This window comes from Babylonia areolata, chromosome 25 (genome assembly GCF_041734735.1).
Source record: "Babylonia areolata isolate BAREFJ2019XMU chromosome 25, ASM4173473v1, whole genome shotgun sequence".
NCBI classification, from domain to species: Eukaryota; Metazoa; Mollusca; class Gastropoda; order Neogastropoda; family Buccinidae; genus Babylonia; species Babylonia areolata.
Window position 1 is genome coordinate 32,552,737 of NC_134900.1, and position 21,289 is coordinate 32,574,025.

The window sequence follows — 21,289 nt, forward strand, 5'->3', positions numbered from 1 at the left end:
AGACCTTGAGTGGTGGTCTGGACGCTAGTCATTCGGATGAGACGATAAACCGAGCTCCCGTGTGCAGCATGCACTTAGCGCACGTAAAAGAACCCGCGGCAACAAAAGGGTTGTTGCTGGCAAAATTCTGTAGAAAAATCCACTTTGATAGGAAAAACAGATAAAAACTGCACGCAGGAAAAAATACAAAAAAATGGGTGGCGCTGTAATGTAGCGACGCGCTCTCCCTGGGGAGAGCAGCCCGAATTTCACACAGAGAAATCTGTTGTGATAAAAAGAAATACAAATACAAATTATGTTCAAATCCAAGACAGAAAATTTCCCTATGTATATATGTATCTGAGCCTCTTCACTGTCACAATCTGTCTCGCCCACTGAGGTCTGCTTCCACACGTCTTGATATTCCCAGGCCAATCAACTTTAAAACATAGCAATACATACAACTTCCAGTGTTAGCTGAAGTCATTAATTTTTTCAGGCAGTGTGTGTGTGTATGTGTGTGCGCGCACGTGCATGTGCATGCGTGTGCATGTGTAACTGTGCATGCGTTTGTACTTTTGTATGTGTGTGTGCATGCATGCGCATGTACTGGTATGTATGTATGTGTGCATGCTTTTGTGTGTGTGTATGTGTGTGTGTGAGTGTGAGTGTGTGTGCGTGTGTGCGCGTGCGTGTGTGTGTGTGTGTGTGTGTGTGTGTGCATGTGTGCCCGTACAAGCATGTGTTTGTGCCTTTGCGTGTGCATATGCACCAGTGTGTGCATCTGTATTCTCATACATGCATGTACATACATACATGCACACACAAAGAAAAACAAAGAACTCCACCCCCACCCCCCACCCCGCAACCCCCGCCCACCATACCTGGACTTTCTGCAAGGAGGCCTGCAGTCTCTCAGCCTTGTCGTCAAGGGCGGCCTGCAGTTTGGTGCAGCGGTCCTCGGCCGCCTGGTGGTCTCCCCTGACCTGCTGGAGCTGGCCGTGCAGAGCCTCCACCTTGGCCCCGCTCTCCCCCGCCTGGGTCTGCAGGGTCTTCTGCAGCGACGACACCTTCTCCTGCAGGCCGGCCTGGTGTAGTGCCGGGAATGACAAGGGGGAGGAAGTTGTTTATCGTCGTACATGATTATTGTGTTGTTGTATTCTATCACTCTTTTTTTGGACAAAACAAATTTCTCTGTGTGAAATTCAGGCTGCTCTCCCCAGGGAGAGCGTGCCATTACACTGAGAGTGCCACCCATTTTTGGGGGGGTTGCTTTTTCCTGCCTGCAGTTTTTTGGGTTTTTTTTAATTTGTTTTCCTATCACAGTGGATTTTTTTTAAACAGAATTTTGCCAGGGACAACCCTTTTGTTGCTGTGGGTTCTTTTATGTGTGCTAAATGCATGCTGCACAGGGACCTCCATTTATCATCTCATCTGAATGACTAGTGTCCAGACCACCACTCAAGGTCTAGTGCAGGGGGAGAAAATACTTGCGGTGAGCCGTGACTCGAACCAGTGCGCTCAGATTCTCTCGCTTCCTAGGCGGACGCCTTACCTCTAGGCCATCACTCCAGTACCAATCCTGCCCCCTCCGTCCCCCCCACTCCCCTAAAATGCTTACCCCCAAAAACTTTCTATCTGGAACTCCAAAATGCTTCCCCCAAAATCTTACTATTTGGAATAGATGATGTAAAAAATGTAGAGCAAAAATAACCTGATAGTTTAAAAAATGTTCAGGAACATGCAATTTTCTTCTCTTCTGAGTCTTAGTTGATGTTTTCAAAAGCAAAAAAATCCAGATATTTTTCAACATTTGCTTTTCTTCAAGTCTTTCGTTTTCTTTGTAGTGTTTTTTTTGACTGAGTATGTTGACGACAACAATGACTACCAGCGTGGCTCAACAGTGAAAAATCGCACTCATGAAGAGCGCAGAAACAGAAAATGTCTCCTTTCCCACCTGGTAGCAGGAAATTCCCAAGTCTGGAAATACTCCCTCTTGAAGCTGGGAGTTTGTTGCACGGCTGTTGACACTCGTACTGATATTGCCTCAGTCAGTGTTCTGCATGCGTCCTTTTCATCACTGCTTAACTCACTCAGTACGGCCAGTCCTCTCTTCTCCTCTACACAGACCCCTCGGATGTCCAGTGGGTGTATGAATGACCCAACCTTTAGCTTCTGTCGTCAGAATTGTGGTATTCTTTGTCAACATTCACCTCTTCAGTATAAGAGCCTTCCGCTTGCAATATTTTGATGATGGTAATTGAGGTGAAACGCTGTTAACGTCGTCTCTTTCGACGTTCGTATGGAGAGAGTTAAAGTCCATTCGGTGAGGTTCTCACACGCCTTCTCTTTGTTGCTATGGTGGTTTGCCGATTCATTTCCCAGTCTTTCTTGATTTTGGGTTCTGACAGAATGCTGTGTTCATGAGCATCGAAGCTCCCATTACAATGAAGAAATCATTTGTACGTGATTTTTTTTTCCCCCTCAGAATACCCATTTATTTTCTGGTATTTTGTTGGGTTTTGGGAATAAAGATGGGCATATCAGAACGGTAGGCATATTTTTTATGGTAAATGGAAAATATAGATAGTGTAAACTATTTCTTAAGCACCCTACCCCTCTGCAAGAATTTCACCCTAAAGTTAGAGATGGGCATTCACTGGGTAGTTTATCCATCTCTGGGAGTTCCTTCCCTTGCTTTGTTTCACCTGAAAGTTGTCTCTGGGCGTTTATTCCATGCCAGACAAGTCTGTTTTTAAACTCGAATATATCTATAGGATAATCCAATGCAGAGAACTTCAATTCGATTGTATGAGATTTGTTTCACAGCATACTGGTGACTAGTACTGACTCAATTAATGGATATCCTGGGAAAAACTTCTTCCCCTATGCCCCACCCCACCTTTTTAAAAATTTTTTATTATAATGAAAAGACGTAAAATCACTGATCGACACACAAACACAACACACCACACACAAAAACACACACACAGACAGGAGTGAACAAGCACAAGTGATGTAAGGTAAGCGACAGAAGAGCACTGACTCACATTGTCCTGCTGCAACTGATCCATGGCAGCACTCACACCATCCCCTGCCTCAATCTGAAAACACACACACACACACACAAAGAGAACCAACATTATTGTCCACCTAGTGAACATTCACAACCACGCACCACATCAATATGGGCGCAAAAGCTGAACGGTTAAAGCGTTGGGCTTTCAATCTGAGGGTCTGGGGTTAGAATCTCGGTGACACCTGGTGGGTAAAGGGTGGAGATTTTTCCGATCTCCCAGGTCAACATATATGCAAACCTGCCAGTGCCTGAACCCCCTTCGTGTGTATACGCACGCAGAAGATCTAATACGCACCTTAAAGATCCTGTAATCCATGTCAGCGTTCAGTGGGTTATGGAAACAAGAACATACCCAGCATGCACACCCCCGAAAACAGAGTATGGCTGCCTATGTGGCGGGGTAAATAAACAAAAAAATGTTACATGTTTGTCTGAGTGTGTATGTGTGCATGCCTGAAATATGATTGAACGACACAGGGAACGAATGAAGAGCGCCCAATGGCAGCCGTCAGTCGGCTCTACCCAGGTAGGGCAGCCTGTTGTGCAAATGACCCCGTGTTTGTAAAGCGCTTAGAGCTTGGTCTCCGACCGAGGATAAGCGCTATATAAGTATCCATATCAATCAATCAATGTACATTACTCTTCTTCCGCGTTTCAGTTGCCATGCTGTATATATGGTCAGGTTTGTTGCAGCGAAGTTCTCTGCAGTCCACCCAACCCTGCAGTTTCTGCTCAAGGTCCACCGCGTCACGCCACAACTGACATCGGAGTGCATCACGCCACAACTGACATCGGAGTGCATCACGCCACAACTGACATCGGAGTGCATCACGCCACAACTGACATCGGAGTGCATCACGCCACAACTGACATCGGAGTGCATCGGAGTGCATCATGCCACAACTGACATCGGAGTGCATCACGCCACAACTGACATCGGAGTGCATCACGCCAGAACTGACATCGGAGTGCATCACGCCACAACTGACATCGGAGTGCATCGAAGTGCATCACGCCACAACTGACATCGGAGTGCAGCACGCCACAACTGACATCGGAGTGCATCACGCCACAACTGACATCGGAGTGCATCACGCCACAACTGACATCGGAGTGCATCACGCCACAACTGACATCGGAGTGCATCGGAGTGCATCACGCCACAACTGACATCGGAGTGCATCACGCCACAACTGACATCGGAGTGCATCACGCCACAACTGACATCGGAGTGCAGCACGCCACAACTGACATCGGAATCACGCCACAACTGACATCGGAGTGCATCACGCCACAACTCGGAATCACGCCACAACTGACATCGGAGTGCAGCATGGGTTACTGCCCTTCATCCCATCCCATCTGACCTTTGGTCAACGGTCTCACATAGATCTGCCAAGACACTACCTTACTAACAAAACAACAATGACAACAAAAATCCACATATCTTGCAGATTTTTGTGAAAAAAAAAAGCCAAGCAACTCCTCTGCCACCCAAAACAAAACAAAACAAACAACACCACTTGCACAAACTCCAGGACTATGGCTGCCAAAGTGGCAGGGTAGATGAACAAAACTGTCATACATAAAAACAAGAGAGGCAAGGCCTTCAAGACTCACTTGTGATAAATTAAGTCCCCTAGCATTAATTACAGAGTAATTTCCCTTTTTTTACTATCTGCACCAAAACGTTTGCAAAATAAAAAAAATTCCATGCTTAGCAAAAGAAGTTCCTGTTTGAACAAAAAATGATAATAATGACTCCTCTTGTTGTTGTGTCAGAATAAGAGGTCAAAGTGCCAAGTTTAGAGAATACAAAAAATATAAATATAACAGTAAATGCAGTTTGCATATAATTAGGCTTCTTTTTTTAATTTTTTTGTGCTCATCCCAGAGGTGCAATATTGTTTTAAACAAGATGACTGGAAAGAACTGAATTTTTCCTATTTTTATGCCTAATTTGGTGTCAACTGACAAAGTATTTGCAGAGAAAATGTCAATGTTAAAGTTTACCACGGACACACAGACACATGGACACACACACACACACACACACAGACAACCGAACACCGGGTTAAAACATAGACTCACTTTGGTTACACAAGTGAGTCAAAAATGTTAATGTCTGACTGAGTGTGTATGTGTGTGCGTAACTGAAACCTGACTGAATGCCAGTAAACGAAAGACAAGCGCCCCAATGGCAGCTGCCAGTAGGCTCTACCCAGGCAGGCAGCCTGTTGTGCAAAATGACTCTGTGTTTGAAAAGCGCTTCGAGCTTGGTCGCCGACCGAGCATAGGCGCTATACAAGTACTCATGTCATCACCATCAGGAAAGCTATACAGAGAAAGAAGGTGTGGGGAGAAAGGGGGAAGAGGAGGAGGCCTGCGTGGAGGGTCACCTTGGCAATGAGCTGTGTCCTCTCCGTCTCCAGGCGCGTCAACTCTTCCTGCGTGGACTTCAGGCTGTTCTCTGTATCCTTCAGCCTCTCCTCACTGCACACACCACGATACAATACAATACAATACAATACACTTCAGGCTGTTCTCTGTATCCTTCAGCCTCTCCTCACTGCACACACCACGATACAATACAATACAATACAATACACTTCAAGCTGTTCTCTGTATCCTTCAGCCTCTCCTCAATACAATACAATACACTTCAGGCTGTTCTCTGCATCCTTCAGCCTCTCCTCACTGCACACACCATGATACAATACAATACAATACAGGATAATACAATACAGTACAGGGTAATACAGGATAATACAATACAATACAATACAATACACTTCAGGCTGTTCTCTGCATCCTTCAGGCTCTCCTCATACAATACAATATAGTACAGTATAGTAAAAATACAATACGATACAATACAATACAGTACAATAAAAATACAATACAATACATTACAGTACAGTAAAAATACAATACAATACACTTCAGGCTGTTCTCTGCATCCTTCAGCCTCTCCTCACTGCACACACCACACTGGTTTACTTCATGGACATGATGCACATTCATACAATACAGTACAATACAGTGCAGTACAGTACAGTACAATGCAATATAAACAACTTGATACAGTACAATAAAGTTCATTACAGTACAATACAATACAATACAATCTGATACAATACAACAAAATACATCACAATACACGTCAGGCAGTTCTCCAACTCCCTCCTCCTCCCCTCACTGCACACACACACCACTGTCTTACATTCATCAACATCACCAGTATTTTATTTTTATTTCATTTTATTTTATTTTTTATTTTTAAATTTTATTTATTTTTTTTTTTTTATAAATATTTATTTATTTATTTTTGTTCGCTTATAGTTGACTTCATCAAGATTTTGCGCCTTATACAAATAATAATTATTATTATTAGTTCTTTTTTTTATGTATTTATCTATTATTTATTTACTCTTTTTTTTTTTTTTTGGTTTTTTTTTCTCAAGGCCTGACAAAGCACGTTGGGTCAGGCATCTATCTGCTTGGCAGATGTGGTGTAGCGTATATGGATTTGTCCGAACGCAGTGACGCCTCCTTGAGCTACTGATACTGAAACTGAAACACCCAGCATCATACAATACAGTACAGTACAATACAATATCACTTAATCATTCCGTCAAAGGGGGGAAAAAACGTGTACGTCTGGACAAACACAATGCTGAGAAGAACATGCAGGCGTGAACCCACACATAAAAAAACCAACTCCCCCCCCAAAAAAAACCCCACACATATGAAGACAAAAAAATGAAAGATATTTCATTGCACTAATGTTCAAAGACACAGGAAACTGTTGTAGTGTTGTTCTTTCACTCCTCCACGCACACCAAAGGGACACACGACAGTGAGAGAAAGAGAGAAAAGATCTACACAACACCACCAGAGGTTCAGACAGACTAGACAGACACAGACACAGGTGCACTGACCTCTGAGCGTTCTTCCTGGTCTCACTGTCCAGCTGGGCGTCCTTCTCTCTCACCTGTGTCCTCAGCTCGTCACTGGACCGACACTGTGGGACACCAACACTGACCATCACTGTCCATGTTCACCTGTCTCACTGACCACCACTGTCCATCTCACTGACCATCACTGTCCATGTTCACCTGTCTCACTGACCACCACTGTCCATGTTCACCTGTCTCACTGACCACCACTGTCCATGTTCACCTGTCTCACTGACCACCACTGTCCATGTTCACCTATCTCACTGACCATCACTGTCCATGTTCACCTATCTGACTGACCATCACTGTCCATGTTCACCTATCTCACTGACCATCACTGTCCATGTTCACCTATCTCACTGACCACCACTGTCCATGTTCACCTATCTGACTGACCACTGTCCATGTTCACCTATCTCACTGACCATCACTGTCCATGTTCACCTATCTCACTGACCATCACTGTCCATCTTCACCTGTCTCACTGACCATCACTGTCCATCTTCACCTATCTCACTGACCACCACTGTCCATGTTCACCTATCTCACTGACCATCACTGTCCATGTTCACCTGTCTCACTGACCATCACTGTCCATGTTCACCTGTCTCACTGACCATCACTGTCCATGTTCACCTGTCTCACTGACCATCACTGTCCATGTTCACCTGTCTCACTGACCACCACTGTCCATGTTCACCTGTCTCACTGACCACCACTGTCCATGTTCACCTATCTCACTGACCATCACTGTCCATGGAGTTAGTTAGTGGAGTGATGGCCTAGAGGTAACGCGTCCGCCTCGGAAGCGAGAGAATCTGAGTGCGCTGGTTCGAATCACGGTTCAGCCGCCGATATTTTCTCCCCCTCCACTAGACCTTGAGTGGTGGTCTGGACGCTAGTCATTCGGATGAGACGATAAACCGAGGTCCCGTGTGCAACATGCACTTAGCGCACATAGAAGAACCCATGGCAACAAAAGGGTTGTTCCTGGCAAAATTCTGTAGAAAAATCCACTTCGATAGGAAAAACAAATCAAACTACACGCAGGAAAAAATACAAAAAAATGGGTGGCGCTGTAGTGTAGCGACGCGCTCTCCCTGGGGAGAGCAGCCCAAATTTCACACAGAGAAATCTGATGTGATAAAAAGAAATACAAATACAAATACAAATGTTCAACTATCTGGACAGGACTTTATCAAAGAGTTTGTTTTTGTTTTTTTTGTTATCCTGTTTATTTTTATTCCAGTTTCTGTGTCTCAAGGAGGCATCACTGTATTTGGACAAATCCATATATGCTGCACCACATCCGTTAGGAAGATGCTTGACCAGCAGCGCAATCTAACGTGCTTAGTCAGGCCTTGTGTCCATTGCAGTTTCAGTTTCAGTAGCTCAAGGAGGCGTCACTGCGTTCGGACAAATTCATATACGCTACACCACATCTGCCAAGCAGATGCCTGACCAGCAGCGTAACCCAACGCACTTAGTCAGGCCTTGAGGAAAAAAAAAAAAAAAAAAAAGGTGAATAAATAATAGATAAACTTAAATAAATAAATAAATAAATAATAATTATGATATAATAAAATTAATAAAATATTTTAAAAAATTGCATGCATATACAAGTGGAGGGTTGGCCCAGAGGTAACGCGTCTGCCTAGGAAGCGAGAGATTTTGAGCACACTGGTTCGAATCACACTGGCGACTAGTCGCCAGTATTTTCTCCCCCACACTAGACCTTGAGCGGTGGTCTGGACGCTAGTCATTCGGATGAGATGATAAACTAAACTGAGGTCCGGTGTGCAGCAATGCATTTAGCGCACGTAAAAGAACCCATGCCAAGAAAAGGGTTGTCCCTGGCAAAATTCTGTAGAAAAAACCCACTTCGATCGGAAAACAAATAAAATTGCAGGCAGTGAGAGAAGAAAAAAAAAAAGGAAAAAAAAAGGAGTGGCACTGTCAGTGTGGCAACACGCTCTCACTTCTTGTCCCGTTTCTCTGTAACAGTGGTGTATTGTGATACAGGACAACGGACATTTCCTTCTTGTCCCGTTTCTTTGTAACTGTGGTGTGTTGTGATACAGGACAATGGACATTTTCTTCTTGTCCCGTTTGTCTGTAACTGTGGTGTATTGTGATACAGGACTATGGACATTTCCTTCTTGTCCCGTTTGTCTGTAACTGTGGTGTATTGTGATACAGGACTATGGACATTTCCTTCTTGTCCCGTTTCTCTGTAACTGTGGTGTATTGTGATACAGGACTACGGACAACATTTCCTTCTTGTCCTATTTCTCTGTAACTGTGGTGTATTGTGATACAGGACCATGGACAACATTTCCTTCTTGTCCCGTTTCTCTGTAACTGTGGTGTATTGTGATACAGGACTACGGACAACATTTCCTTCTTGTCCCGTTTCTCTGTAACTGTGGTGTATTGTGATACAGGACTACGGACAACATTTCCTTCTTGTCCCGTTTCTCTGTAACTGTGGTGTGTTGTGATACAGGACCACGGACAACATTTCCTTCTTGTCCCGTTTCTCTGTAACTGTGGTGTATTGTGATACAGGACTACGGACAACATTTCCTTCTTGTCCCGTTTCTCTGTAACTGTGGTGTGTTGTGATACAGGACAATGGACAACATTTCCTTCTTGTCCTGTTTCTCTGTAACTGTGGTGTGTTGTGATACAGGACTATGGACATTTCCTTCTTGTCCCGTTTCTCTGTAACTGTGGTGTATTGTGATACAGGACTACGGACAACATTTCCTTCTTGTCCCGTTTCTCTGTAACTGTGGTGTGTTGTGATACAGGACTACGGACAACATTTCCTTCTTGTCCCGTTTCTCTGTAACTGTGGTGTATTGTGATACAGGACTATGGACATTTCCTTCTTGTCCCGTTTCTCTGTAACTGTGGTGTATTGTGATACAGGACTATGGACATTTCCTTCTTGTCCCGTTTCTCTGTAACTGTGGTGTATTGTGATACAGGACTATGGACATTTCCTTCTTGTCCCGTTCCTCTTTAACTGTGAAGTATTGTGACACGAACCAAATAAAAATACTGGTTAAACCCTCCAGCTTCCTCTGCATTCTGTAAAGAGGAAGGGACTGCAAAAAATAAAAAAGTTGTTTCCACACACCTTCCGTAAGAAACTTCAGCCACTGACCTCATCCTCAAACTGTTTGTGGACCATCTCCAGCTGTTTCTGAAGGTCGTTGATCTGGTTGTCCTTCGTTTCAGTCACAGTTTTGGCCTGCAACACAAAACAGTTTCACCACTATTAACTCATTCAGTTAATAACCCACTCGTGTATACAAGTGAACGAAGAAGGTGCAGCCCACAGCCGATTTTTAAAAAAAATCAAAAAAAAAAAAAAAAAAAAAAATCATTCAGCCCTACGCCCCAGCACTGCTTGGCGATCATAGTATATATCTTCATGCCTACACACAAGCAGTTCTGTGGAATTGAATCCCGATTCATCAATTTGGTTTTTCGACTTTTCAGCTCAGCGTAAAACAAGTAGAAAAGGGACATCAATCTTAACTCTCTCCACACGAACGGCGAAAGAGACGACGTTAACAGCATTTCACCCCAGTTACCATCATCAAAATATTGCAAGCAGAAGGCTCTTATACTGAAGAGGTGAATGTTGACAAAGAATACCACAATTCTGATGATGGAAGCTAAAGGTTGGGTCATTCAGACACCCACTGGACATCCGAAGGGGCTGTGTAGAGGAGAAGAGAGGACTGGCCGTACTGAGCGAGTTAAACTTCTGACCAATTTACTGATAGTTCTGGCATTAGATACGTGAAGTGATGGACCAGAGGTAACGCGTCCACCTAGGAAGCGAGAGAATCTGAGCACACTGGTTCGAATCATGGCTCAGCCACCGATATTTTCTCCCCCTCCACTAGACCTAGAGTGGTGGTCTGGACGCTAGTCATTCGGATGAGACGATAAACCAAGGTCCCGTGTACAGCATGCACTTAGCGCACGTAAAAGAACCCACGGCAACAAAAGGGTTGTTCCTGGCAAAATTCTGTAGAAAAATCCACTGCGATAAGCAAAACAAATCAAACTGCACACAGAAAAAAATACCAAAAACAAAACAAAAACAAAAAAAACTGGCACTGTAGTATAGCGACGCGCTCTCCCTCGGGAGAGCAGCCCGAATTTCACACAGAGAAATCTATTGTGATAAAAAGAGAAATACGAATTTCTTTTTTGTTCAAGTTATGTTCAAACAGGGGTAATCCCCAAGCTTTCACCTTCCTGTTGTTGTAATGTGTTTCATTCAGGTCTCATGAAAAGATAGTGTGGCTTTCAACTCCGCACTTCAGTGCACAGTGTCTGCCTTTTTCACTCTCTCAAACATGCGCATCATTGTGTTTGGAAGCATGCGTTTGTGTACACTGGGAAAATGTTAACAAGAATGCACATGAATAAATGTACACATTCATACACACACACACACACACACACACACACTGACTCACATGAACACCCTCTACCCGCATATATACAGACAAATTCAGGCTGTAAACTGTTAAATCATCAGTAAATTTATCCTTTGTCAAAACACACACACACACACAAAAACCCCAAGAAAAACCCCTCAGTATACTACATACATTTATGATTCCAACTATGACCAAAAGAACAGAAGGGGAAGCATCTGCTCTCCTGACTATCTGGGCTAGAATCTGATTACAGCGGAGAGTGTCTTGCCCAAGTTACATCCTCACTCTCTCGGCCAAGAAGGTTTTAGGACAGTCAGCGCTGGGATTGTTCCCAAAAGGCCAACTAGCCCCCAAGACTGCAGCACTAAAAGCCAGCGCAATCTTGCCTCCTAGTTTGAGAGTCCTAGTCCTTCACAAAAGACCAAGCTGTGGGGGGCTGTTGTTTGAGGGACGTGGTGGCGGTCTCCACGCTGGGAGGGATGCTCTCTCAGTCTGGTTCCGCGACTAAGCTATTATTGTCGTTAGTAGGGGGCTTAGTAGGTGGTGTCCTAAGTACGTTGAATCAGAACAGGCACCACTCAACACCACCGAAGTGACTCAGCAGCAGTGCAGGGTCTCCCCTGGTGTGTGGCCTCCTGGCGACCTAACACTGATGGTTCCCTGCGGACTGCCGACGATGGAACCGTGTGACAGACGAACCCGGGTGTGGTTGTGTATGGGGGAATCTAAGAAAAGCGGCGTGGGAGTAATGCCACTGAAATGGTGCAGATGATAGGGGAGCAAAAAAAAAAAAAAAAAAAAAAGACCAAGCTGTAACTGATTTCGCCGCATTGCAATGGAGAAACCACAGATAATACAGCTCTCACTTTGCTGTTGGCCCAACAGTACACTTATATTAATCTGTGATATAGGCGCTAAGTAAGCACTCATATCCACTATGTGGAGTGATGGCCTAGAGGTAACGCGTCCGCCTAGGAAGCGAGAGAATCTGAGCGCGCTGGTTCGAATCACGGCTCAGCCGCCGATATTTTCTCCCCCTCCACTAGACCTTGAGTGGTGGTCTGGACGCTAGTCATTCGGACGAGACGATAAATCGAGGTCCCGTGTGCAGCATGCACTTAGCGCACGTAAAAGAACCCACGGCAACAAAAGGGTTGTTCCTGGCAAAATTCTGTAGAAAAATCCACTTCGATAGGAAAAGCAAATAAAACTACACGCAGGAAAAAATACAAAAAAAAATGGGTGGCGCTGTAGTATAGCGACGCGCTCTCCCTGGGGAGAGCAGCCCGAATTTCACACAGAGAAATCTGTTGTGATAAAAAGAAATACAAATACAAATATCATCATCACCTTGTCCAGGTCCATGCGAAGTTCTGTCAGCTGTTGCTCCTTCTGCTGCGCCAGGTGCTGTGACTCCGAGCGGGACTCCCCCAGGTTCTTCTGCACTCCCTCCAGCGCTCTCCCCTTCTCCTCCAGGGACGCCTGCGTCTGGAACCACAGGCACGTTTCATCACAGTGCAGACGTTACAAACATGAGGGCATGCGTGCAGAAAAAGCACTGATCAACAGGTATTTCGGCAGAAAAATTCTGAATATATGTTATTTGGCAAAATGTCCAGTTCTGTCGACTGAACTTCTGTGCAGACCTGATAATGCCTTAATTTTCTTTGTGTGTGTATGTATACATATATATGTATATATCCACCCCCCCCCCCCCCACCCTTTTGCTATATATATTTTTTTTTCCTTTTGCCATACTGTTCAAGAATCTTCCACACTCAGGACATTACATCAAGACCTGACTGTGACTGCGCAGTGCAGGGTCTCCTCTGGTGTGCAGCCTCTTGGCAAAGCCAAATGGATAATTTCCTGTGAACTGCTGTTGTTCACTTTCCCCTTCATGAGGGGCCATGGCCTGCTGAACACACCATTCATCATTCACAATTCACACTCTCCGCCCAGCTGTCCCTCGCAGTTGTCTCACCTTGCTCAGCTCCCCCTGAAGCTGGGCCACCGTGGTCGCCTGCTGCTGTGTCCTCTCCTCTGATTGGCTGAGCTCGCTCTCCTTCTCGTCCAATGAGGACTGGAGGCTGAGAACCTGAGCGTTCTTCTCCTGGAAGGCCTTCTGGCTCTGCTCCAGTTTCTCTTGGACCTGAAAAGGAAGGAAGGAAGGATCACGGAGAAGCAGAGAGTAAGTCTGGTCTGTTCCTCACCCAAAGAGGGAAGAGCAAAAAACCAAAGGAAATTGTTTTACTAAAAGGAAATTTTCTATCTAAAATTACTGTTTAAATAACATACTTAACCGTGACCCAACTAGTGCAGACTCCGGCAGGGGTCTGACATTCCTGTCCTGTGCAAACTACTATCCGCCTATGTGGAGAAAACGAAAGTACTACGGCCGATAACCTCCCGGAAGCAGGTAACCTCCCCTTTGTCCCCCTGGCTAGTGCCCTCTTTTTCCGGCAGCCATCATGACTCCTGTTCCTGTGCTCTTCATACGGCTAAGTTTTTTTTTCGTATTTTCTGTCTGTCTGTCGATTCTCTGGCGTTCTTGTTTGTTGTTTAATTAAACATAGTCACTGTGACACACTAGTGAAGGCTCTGTCAGCGGTCACCGAGTTCTGTCCTGTGCAAAACAGCACTGAATGTGTGTGTGGCTAGTAGCCTCCCTTCGTATATTACCTCCCTTCTGTTTACACATGCAGCATATCTTCACGGAAATGATTTTTTTTCTTTCTTGATATTTATCTCCCATCAAGATTTGGATTTTCTTCTAGTTTTTTTTTTTCTTCTTGTTTTTTGTTTGTTTGTTTGTTTGGTTTTTTTTAAAGAAGACCCATGTCCTTTTCAAATTAAGATGTACATATTAACACACACATACGCTGACATGCACATACACACATTCACTTACGCACATTTTGGACAGACTACAATCACACACACGATCAACAACACACACGCACACACAGAATCACCCTCATGCTCATTCTCTCTCTCTCTCATACCCCCCCCCACCCCCCCCACCCCCCACACACACTCTCCAGTCACTAACACGCACACTCACACATTCTCCTAAATCTTCCTCCCTACCAATCCTGCAAACCCTTCCCCTCTCCCCAACCATTCACCCCCACATTTCAAACCCCCGCCCCTCCCTCCCCCCCCAACACACACACCTTGGCCAGATCGTCCGCCATCTGCTGCCTCCTGTCCTCCTCAGCCTGCAGGGAGCGACGCAGCGTCCTCCTCTCCTCCTCCACCACGTTCATCTCCTGCTGCAGGCGGGACACCGCCGACTGGCTGTCACCTGCCGACATCTGCAGCTCCTCCAGCTGCCTCCTCACCTGCCACAGGTAGTGGTGATGATGATGATGATATCAATGATACCTGCCCACATCTGTAGCTCCTTTCACCTGCCACAGGTAGTGATGATGATGATGATGATGATGATGATATCAATGATAATGACTGGCTGTCACCTGCCGACATCTGCAGCTCCTCCAGCTGCCTCCTCACCTGCCACAGGTAGTGGTGATGATGATGATGATGATGATGATGATACCTGCCCACATCTGTAGCTCCTTTCACCTGCCACAGGCAGTGATGATGATGATGATGATGATGATGATATCAATGATAATGACTGGCTGTCACCTGCCGACATCTGCAGCTCCTCCAGCTGCCTCCTCACCTGCCACAGGTAGTGGTGATGATGATGATGATGATGATGATGATACCTGCCCACATCTGTAGCTCCTTTCACCTGCCACAGGCAGTGATGATGATCATGATGATGATGATGTCAATGATAATGACTGGCTGTCACCTGCCGACATCTGTAACTCCTTTCACCTGCCACAGGTAGTGGTGATGATGATGATGATATCAATGATACCTTCCCACATCTGTTGCTTCTTTCACCTGCCACAGGTAGTGGTGATGATGATGATGATGATATCAATGATACCTTCCCACATCTGTAGCTCCTTTCACCTGCCACAGGTAGTGGTGGTGATGATGATGATGATGATATCAATGATACCTGCCCACATCTGTAGCTAATTTCACCTGCCACAGGTAGTGGTGATGATGATGATGATGATATCAATGATACCTGCCCACATCTGTAGCTCCTTTCACCTGCCACAGGTAGTGGTGATGATGATGATGATATCAATGATAATGACTGGCTCTCACCTGCCCACATCTGTAGCTCCTTTCACCTGCCACAGGTAGTGATGATGATGATGATGATGATGATGATATCAATGATAATGACTGGCTCTCACCTGCCCACATCTGTAGCTCCTTTCACCTGCCACAGGTAGTGATGATGATGATGATGATGATGATGATATCAATGATAATGACTGGCTCTCACCTGCCCACATCTGTAGCTCCTTTCACCTGCCACAGGTAGTGATGATGATGATGATGATGATGATGATGATATCAATGATAATGACTGGCTCTCACCTGCCCACATCTGTAGCTCCTTTCACCTGCCACAGGCAGTGATGATGATGATGATGATGATGATGATGATATCAATGATAATGACTGGCTCTCACCTGCCCACATCTGTAGCTCCTTTCACCTGCCACAGGTAGTGATGATGATGATGATGATGATGATGATATCAATGATAATGACTGGTTGTCACCTGCCCACATCTGTAGCTCCTTTCACCTGCCACAGGTAGTGATGATGATGATGATGATGATGATGATGATATCAATGATAATGACTGGCTCTCACCTGCCCACATCTGTAGCTCCTTTCACCTGCCACAGGTAGTGATGATGATGATGATGATGATGATGATGATGTCAATGATAATGACTGGCTCTCACCTGCCCACATCTGTAGCTCCTTTCACCTGCCACAGGTAGTGATGATGATGATGATGATGATGATGATATCAATGATAATGACTGGCTCTCACCTGCCCACATCTGTAGCTCCTTTCACCTGCCACAGGCAGTGATGATGATGATGATGATGATGATGATGATGATATCAATGATAATGACTGGCTCTCACCTGCCCACATCTGTAGCTCCTTTCACCTGCCACAGGTAGTGGTGATGATGATGATGATGATGATGATATCAATGATAATGACTTACTGTCACCTGCCCACATCTGTAGCTCCTTTCACCTGCCACAGGTAGTGATGATGATGATGATGATGATGATGATATCAATGATAATGACTTACTGTCACCTGCCCACATCTGTAGCTCCTTTCACCTGCCACAGGTAGTGGTGATGATGATGATGATCATGATGATGATGATGTCAATGATAATGACTGGCTCTCACCTGCCCACATCTGTAGCTCCTTTCATCTGCCACAGGTAGTGATGATGATGATGATGATGATGATGATGATATCAATGATAATGACTGGCTCTCACCTGCCCACATCTGTAGCTCCTTTCACCTGCCACAGGTAGTGATGATGATGATGATGATGATGATGATATCAATGATAATGACTGGCTCTCACCTGCCCACATCTGTAGCTCCTTTCATCTGCTACAGGTAGTGATGATGATGATGATGATGATGATGATGATATCAATGATAATGACTGGCTCTCACCTGCCCACATCTGTAGCTCCTTTCACCTGCCACAGGTAGTGGTGATGATGATGATGATGATGATGATGATATCAATGATAATGACTGGCTCTCACCTGCCCACATCTGTAGCTCCTTTCACCTGCCACAGGTAGTGGTGATGATGATGATGATGATGTGTGTGTGTGTGTGTGTGTGTGTGTGTGTGTGTGTGTGTGTGCACCTTGTGTGTGTGTGTGTGTGCACCTTGTCTCATTAAACAATACAGAAAGGGTGTGTGTGTGTGTGCACCTTGTCTTGATAAACAATTCAGAAAGGGGTGTCTGTGTGTGTGTGTGTGTGCGTGTGTGTGTGTGTGCGTGTGTGTGTGTGTGTACCTTGTTGCGTTAAACAATACAGAAAGGGGGGTGTGCGTGTGTGTGCACCTTGTCTCGTTAAACAATACAGAAAGGTGTGTGTGTGTGTGTGTGTGTGTGTGTGTGTGTGTGCACCTTGTCTGGTTAAACAATATAGAAAGGCAGGTAGGTGTGTGTGTGTGTGTGTGTGCACCTTGTCGGGTTAAACAATATAGAAAGGTAGGTAGGTGTGTGTGTGTGTGTGTGTGTGTGTGCGCGCACCTTGTCTCGCTCCTCCGTCACGTCCCTGAGCTCTTCCTCTTTCTGCTGCACGCTCTGCTCCAGATCCTGTAGACCCGACTCCCTGCTGGCCAGGCTGGTCTGCAGTCTGCACACACATGGACACACAGCGAGTGTGGTGTGCTGTCATTGTGCAGTGCTGTCGTCGTGCTGTGCTGTGTTGTCGGGTGTGGTGTTCATGCTGTGTTGTGCGGTGTTTGTGTCGTGCTGTGCTGTGCTGTGTTGTCGGGTGTTGCGTTCATGCTGTGTTGTGCGGAGTTTGTGTCGTGCTGTCGTCGTGCTGTGCTGTGTTGTCGGGTGTTGTGTTCATGCTGTGTTGTGCAGTGTTTGCGTCATGCTGTGCTGTGCTGTGTTGTCGGGTGTTGTGTTCATGCTGTGTTGTGCAGTGTTTGCGTCATGCTGTGCTGTGCTGTGTTGTCGGGTGTTGTGTTCATGCTGTGTTGTGCAGTGTTTGCGTCATGCTGTGCTGTGTTGTTGGGTGTTGTGTTCATGCTGTGTTGTGCAGTATTATGTTGTGTTTTTGTGGTGTTGTGTCGTGCTGTGTTGTATTCATGTTCTGTCGTGTCGTGTCGTGTTGTGTTGTGTTGAGTTGATGTCATGCTGTGTTGTGTTATACTACGTGGTTGTGATGTGTTGTGCATACATGCGTGTGTGTGTGTGTGTGTGTGTGTGTGTGCGTTCTAAACAAAACAGTAAGTCACACATTACTGTAAAAATAAATCAAATAAATCACACACACACACACAAAACACACACACACACACACACACACACACACACGTATGCATCCTACAGAACTCACTTCTGGACCTCCTCCACCTTGGGTGACTCAGCCAACTTGCATTCCATGTCCTTCAGTGTGGTTTTTGCCCTGTCACCACACACACACACACACACACACACATCACATACACAATCACACACACACACACACATCACACACACACACATCACATACACATCACACACACACACATCACACATCACACACATCACACACATCACACACACCACATACACATCACACACACACACACATCACACACACACACATCACACACACACACACACACATCACACACACACACATCACACACACACTGTTTCAGTTTCAAGGAGGCGTCAAAGTGTTTGGACTTGGATCCATATATGCTATACCACATCTCAGATCTGCTATAAAAAAAAAAAAGAAGAAAAAAAAGAAGCAGATGCCTGACCTACTTGTAAACCCAATCCACTGGTCAGGTGCCATACCACAGTTTGTTTAAATCCAAAAAAAAGGGGGAAAAATCAAACAAAATAAATAAATACATTAAGATATAATAGAGTCATAATATACACACTGAAGGCAAACGCATGAAATAAAAAGTCAGCAAAACACTCCCAATAAATCAAAAACTACCCCACAAACAACTCTTCCCCCCCCCACCCCAACTATCCCCACCCTTTATACCCCCCCCCCACCCCACTGTTTTTTCCTCTATCACTTACAGTGGAAAGACATTAAATTGAAGACTACTACACCCCCCGCCCCCATCCCCACTATCCCACCCCCCCACCATCCCACCCACCCCCATCCCCACTATCCCACCCCACCCCACCATCCCACCCCACCCCACCCCATCCCCACTATCCCACCCCACCCCACCATCCCACCCCACTCCACCCCCACTATCCCACCCCACCCCACCATCCCACCCCACCCCACTCCATCCCCCCCCCATCCCCACTATCCCACCCCACCATCCCACCCCACCCCACCCCATCCCCACTATCCCACCCCACCCCACCATCCCACCCCACCATCCCACCCCACCCCACTCCATCCCCACTCCACCCCACCCCACTCCACCCCACCCCATCCCCACTATCCCACCCCACTCCACCCCACCCCATCCCCACTATCCCACCCCACCCCATCCCCACTCCACCCCACCCCATCCCCACTATCCCACCCCACTCCACCCCACCCCACCCCACTCCACCCCACCCCATCCCACCCCCACTCCACCCCAGCCCAGCCCAGCACAGCAAGGTGCAGCAGCATCTCTCCCTCCTCACTCAGCCAGGTCCTTCAGGAGGTGTACGTTGTCCTGCTCCAGTTTCTCCTTCTCCCTCTCCCTCTCCTGGGTCATCTGGTCCATCAGGGTCTGCACCTGGATCAGCTCCTGCTTCAGCACCAGCACGTCGTCCACGCCCGGCCTGCAACACCATTACCATCACCACCACACATCACACGTCACTGATCACTGGTCACTGGTCACCTCTACATCCACAGCAACCACAGCTGTCCCTTGGCAATATTCTGACCTTATATGGGTTGAAAACGAAGACTTCCATAACCCCAACCACACAGCTGTCCCTGGCAATATTCTGACCTTACATGGGTTGAAAACGAAGACTTCCATAACCCTAACCACACAGCTGTCCCTGGCAATATTCTGACCTTACATGGGTTGAAAACGAAGACTTCCATAACCCTAACCACACAGCTGTCCCTGGCAATATTCTGACCTTATATGGGTTGAAAATGAAGACTTTCATAACCCTAACCACACAGCTGTCCCTGGCAATATTCTGACCTTACATGGGTTGAAAACGAAGACTTCCATAACCCTAACCACACAGCTGTCCCTGGCAATATTCTGACCTTACATGGGTTGAAAACGAAGACTTCCAATAACCCCAACCACACAGATGTCTCTGGCAATATTCTGACCTTACATGGGTTCAAGAGGCATATTTCCATTTGGTGCAGATAAAAAGATCTGAATGGACAATTGTGCCACATTGTGTTAAAAAAAAACCAAAAAAAAAACCCGATACAAACAACAACAACAAACACTTCAATTATCTTTTGTGGTAATTTTTCTATGCTTTGTGCTGTACAGCTTCTGTATATTTTGCATCTGAATATATCAAAATATCTTCATAAAGTGTCACATAGACCACAGTTATTCCAATGAGGACTGGAGGCACGCTCACACACACTCTCTCTCTTTCTCTCTCTGTCTCACACATTAAGAAAAAAAGTCTTTCATAGACCAGTGCATTACAATCTAGGTTACACGTCACTAAACCACCACAGCTTTAATATTCATCATTCACCTTCTTGTAACAACAACACTGTTAGCAATGGAAGACAATTTTATCATGGAAAGGGCTGGATGTGGGTAGGGGCTGCAAGAACTGATTAAAAAAATTAAAAAATCTTTCTTTTATTCTTCTTCTAGTCAATCAAATGACAAGGGAAAAAAATCAGCCAAATACTCCAGTACTTACTAGACAAAATAGAACACACTTTATAAGGCATCCAGAATATCCCCCAAAACAATACCTCAGCAAACCACACCCCTTTTCCACACACTGCCTGAGCCCATTTTTAAAACTGAGCACCAAGAAAACCGCAGACATGTTAATAATGCAGCTGTACAATTTCAGTTATTGTGTATTCAACTCTGTGCATAACAATACTGTTGAATCCCAACTCTTTCTCTCTCCCTCACACACACACACACACACACACACTCTCTCTCTCTCTCTCTCTCTCTCACAACACATATGCATGCACAAACACACCTA

General features: G+C 45.6%; 1 protein-coding gene across 3 annotated transcripts in view; it reads right to left on the reverse strand.

Moving 5' to 3' along the window:
• The window catches only part of LOC143299678 (uncharacterized), a 74,538-nt gene that overhangs the window by 31,488 nt on the left and 21,761 nt on the right, over positions 1-21,289 (reverse strand). For all 3 annotated transcript variants that reach the window (XM_076613023.1, XM_076613022.1, XM_076613024.1), the window contains 11 exons: positions 19,769-19,909; positions 18,510-18,578; positions 17,690-17,795; positions 14,663-14,830; positions 13,471-13,638; positions 12,837-12,974; positions 10,190-10,276; positions 7,000-7,082; positions 5,458-5,551; positions 3,030-3,083; positions 864-1,067 (listed from right to left, as the gene is read on the reverse strand). In XM_076613023.1, the coding sequence (XP_076469138.1) occupies positions 864-1,067; positions 3,030-3,083; positions 5,458-5,551; positions 7,000-7,082; positions 10,190-10,276; positions 12,837-12,974; positions 13,471-13,638; positions 14,663-14,830; positions 17,690-17,795; positions 18,510-18,578; positions 19,769-19,909 (1,312 nt within the window). The remainder of the gene's footprint in view (positions 1-863; positions 1,068-3,029; positions 3,084-5,457; positions 5,552-6,999; positions 7,083-10,189; positions 10,277-12,836; positions 12,975-13,470; positions 13,639-14,662; positions 14,831-17,689; positions 17,796-18,509; positions 18,579-19,768; positions 19,910-21,289) is intronic.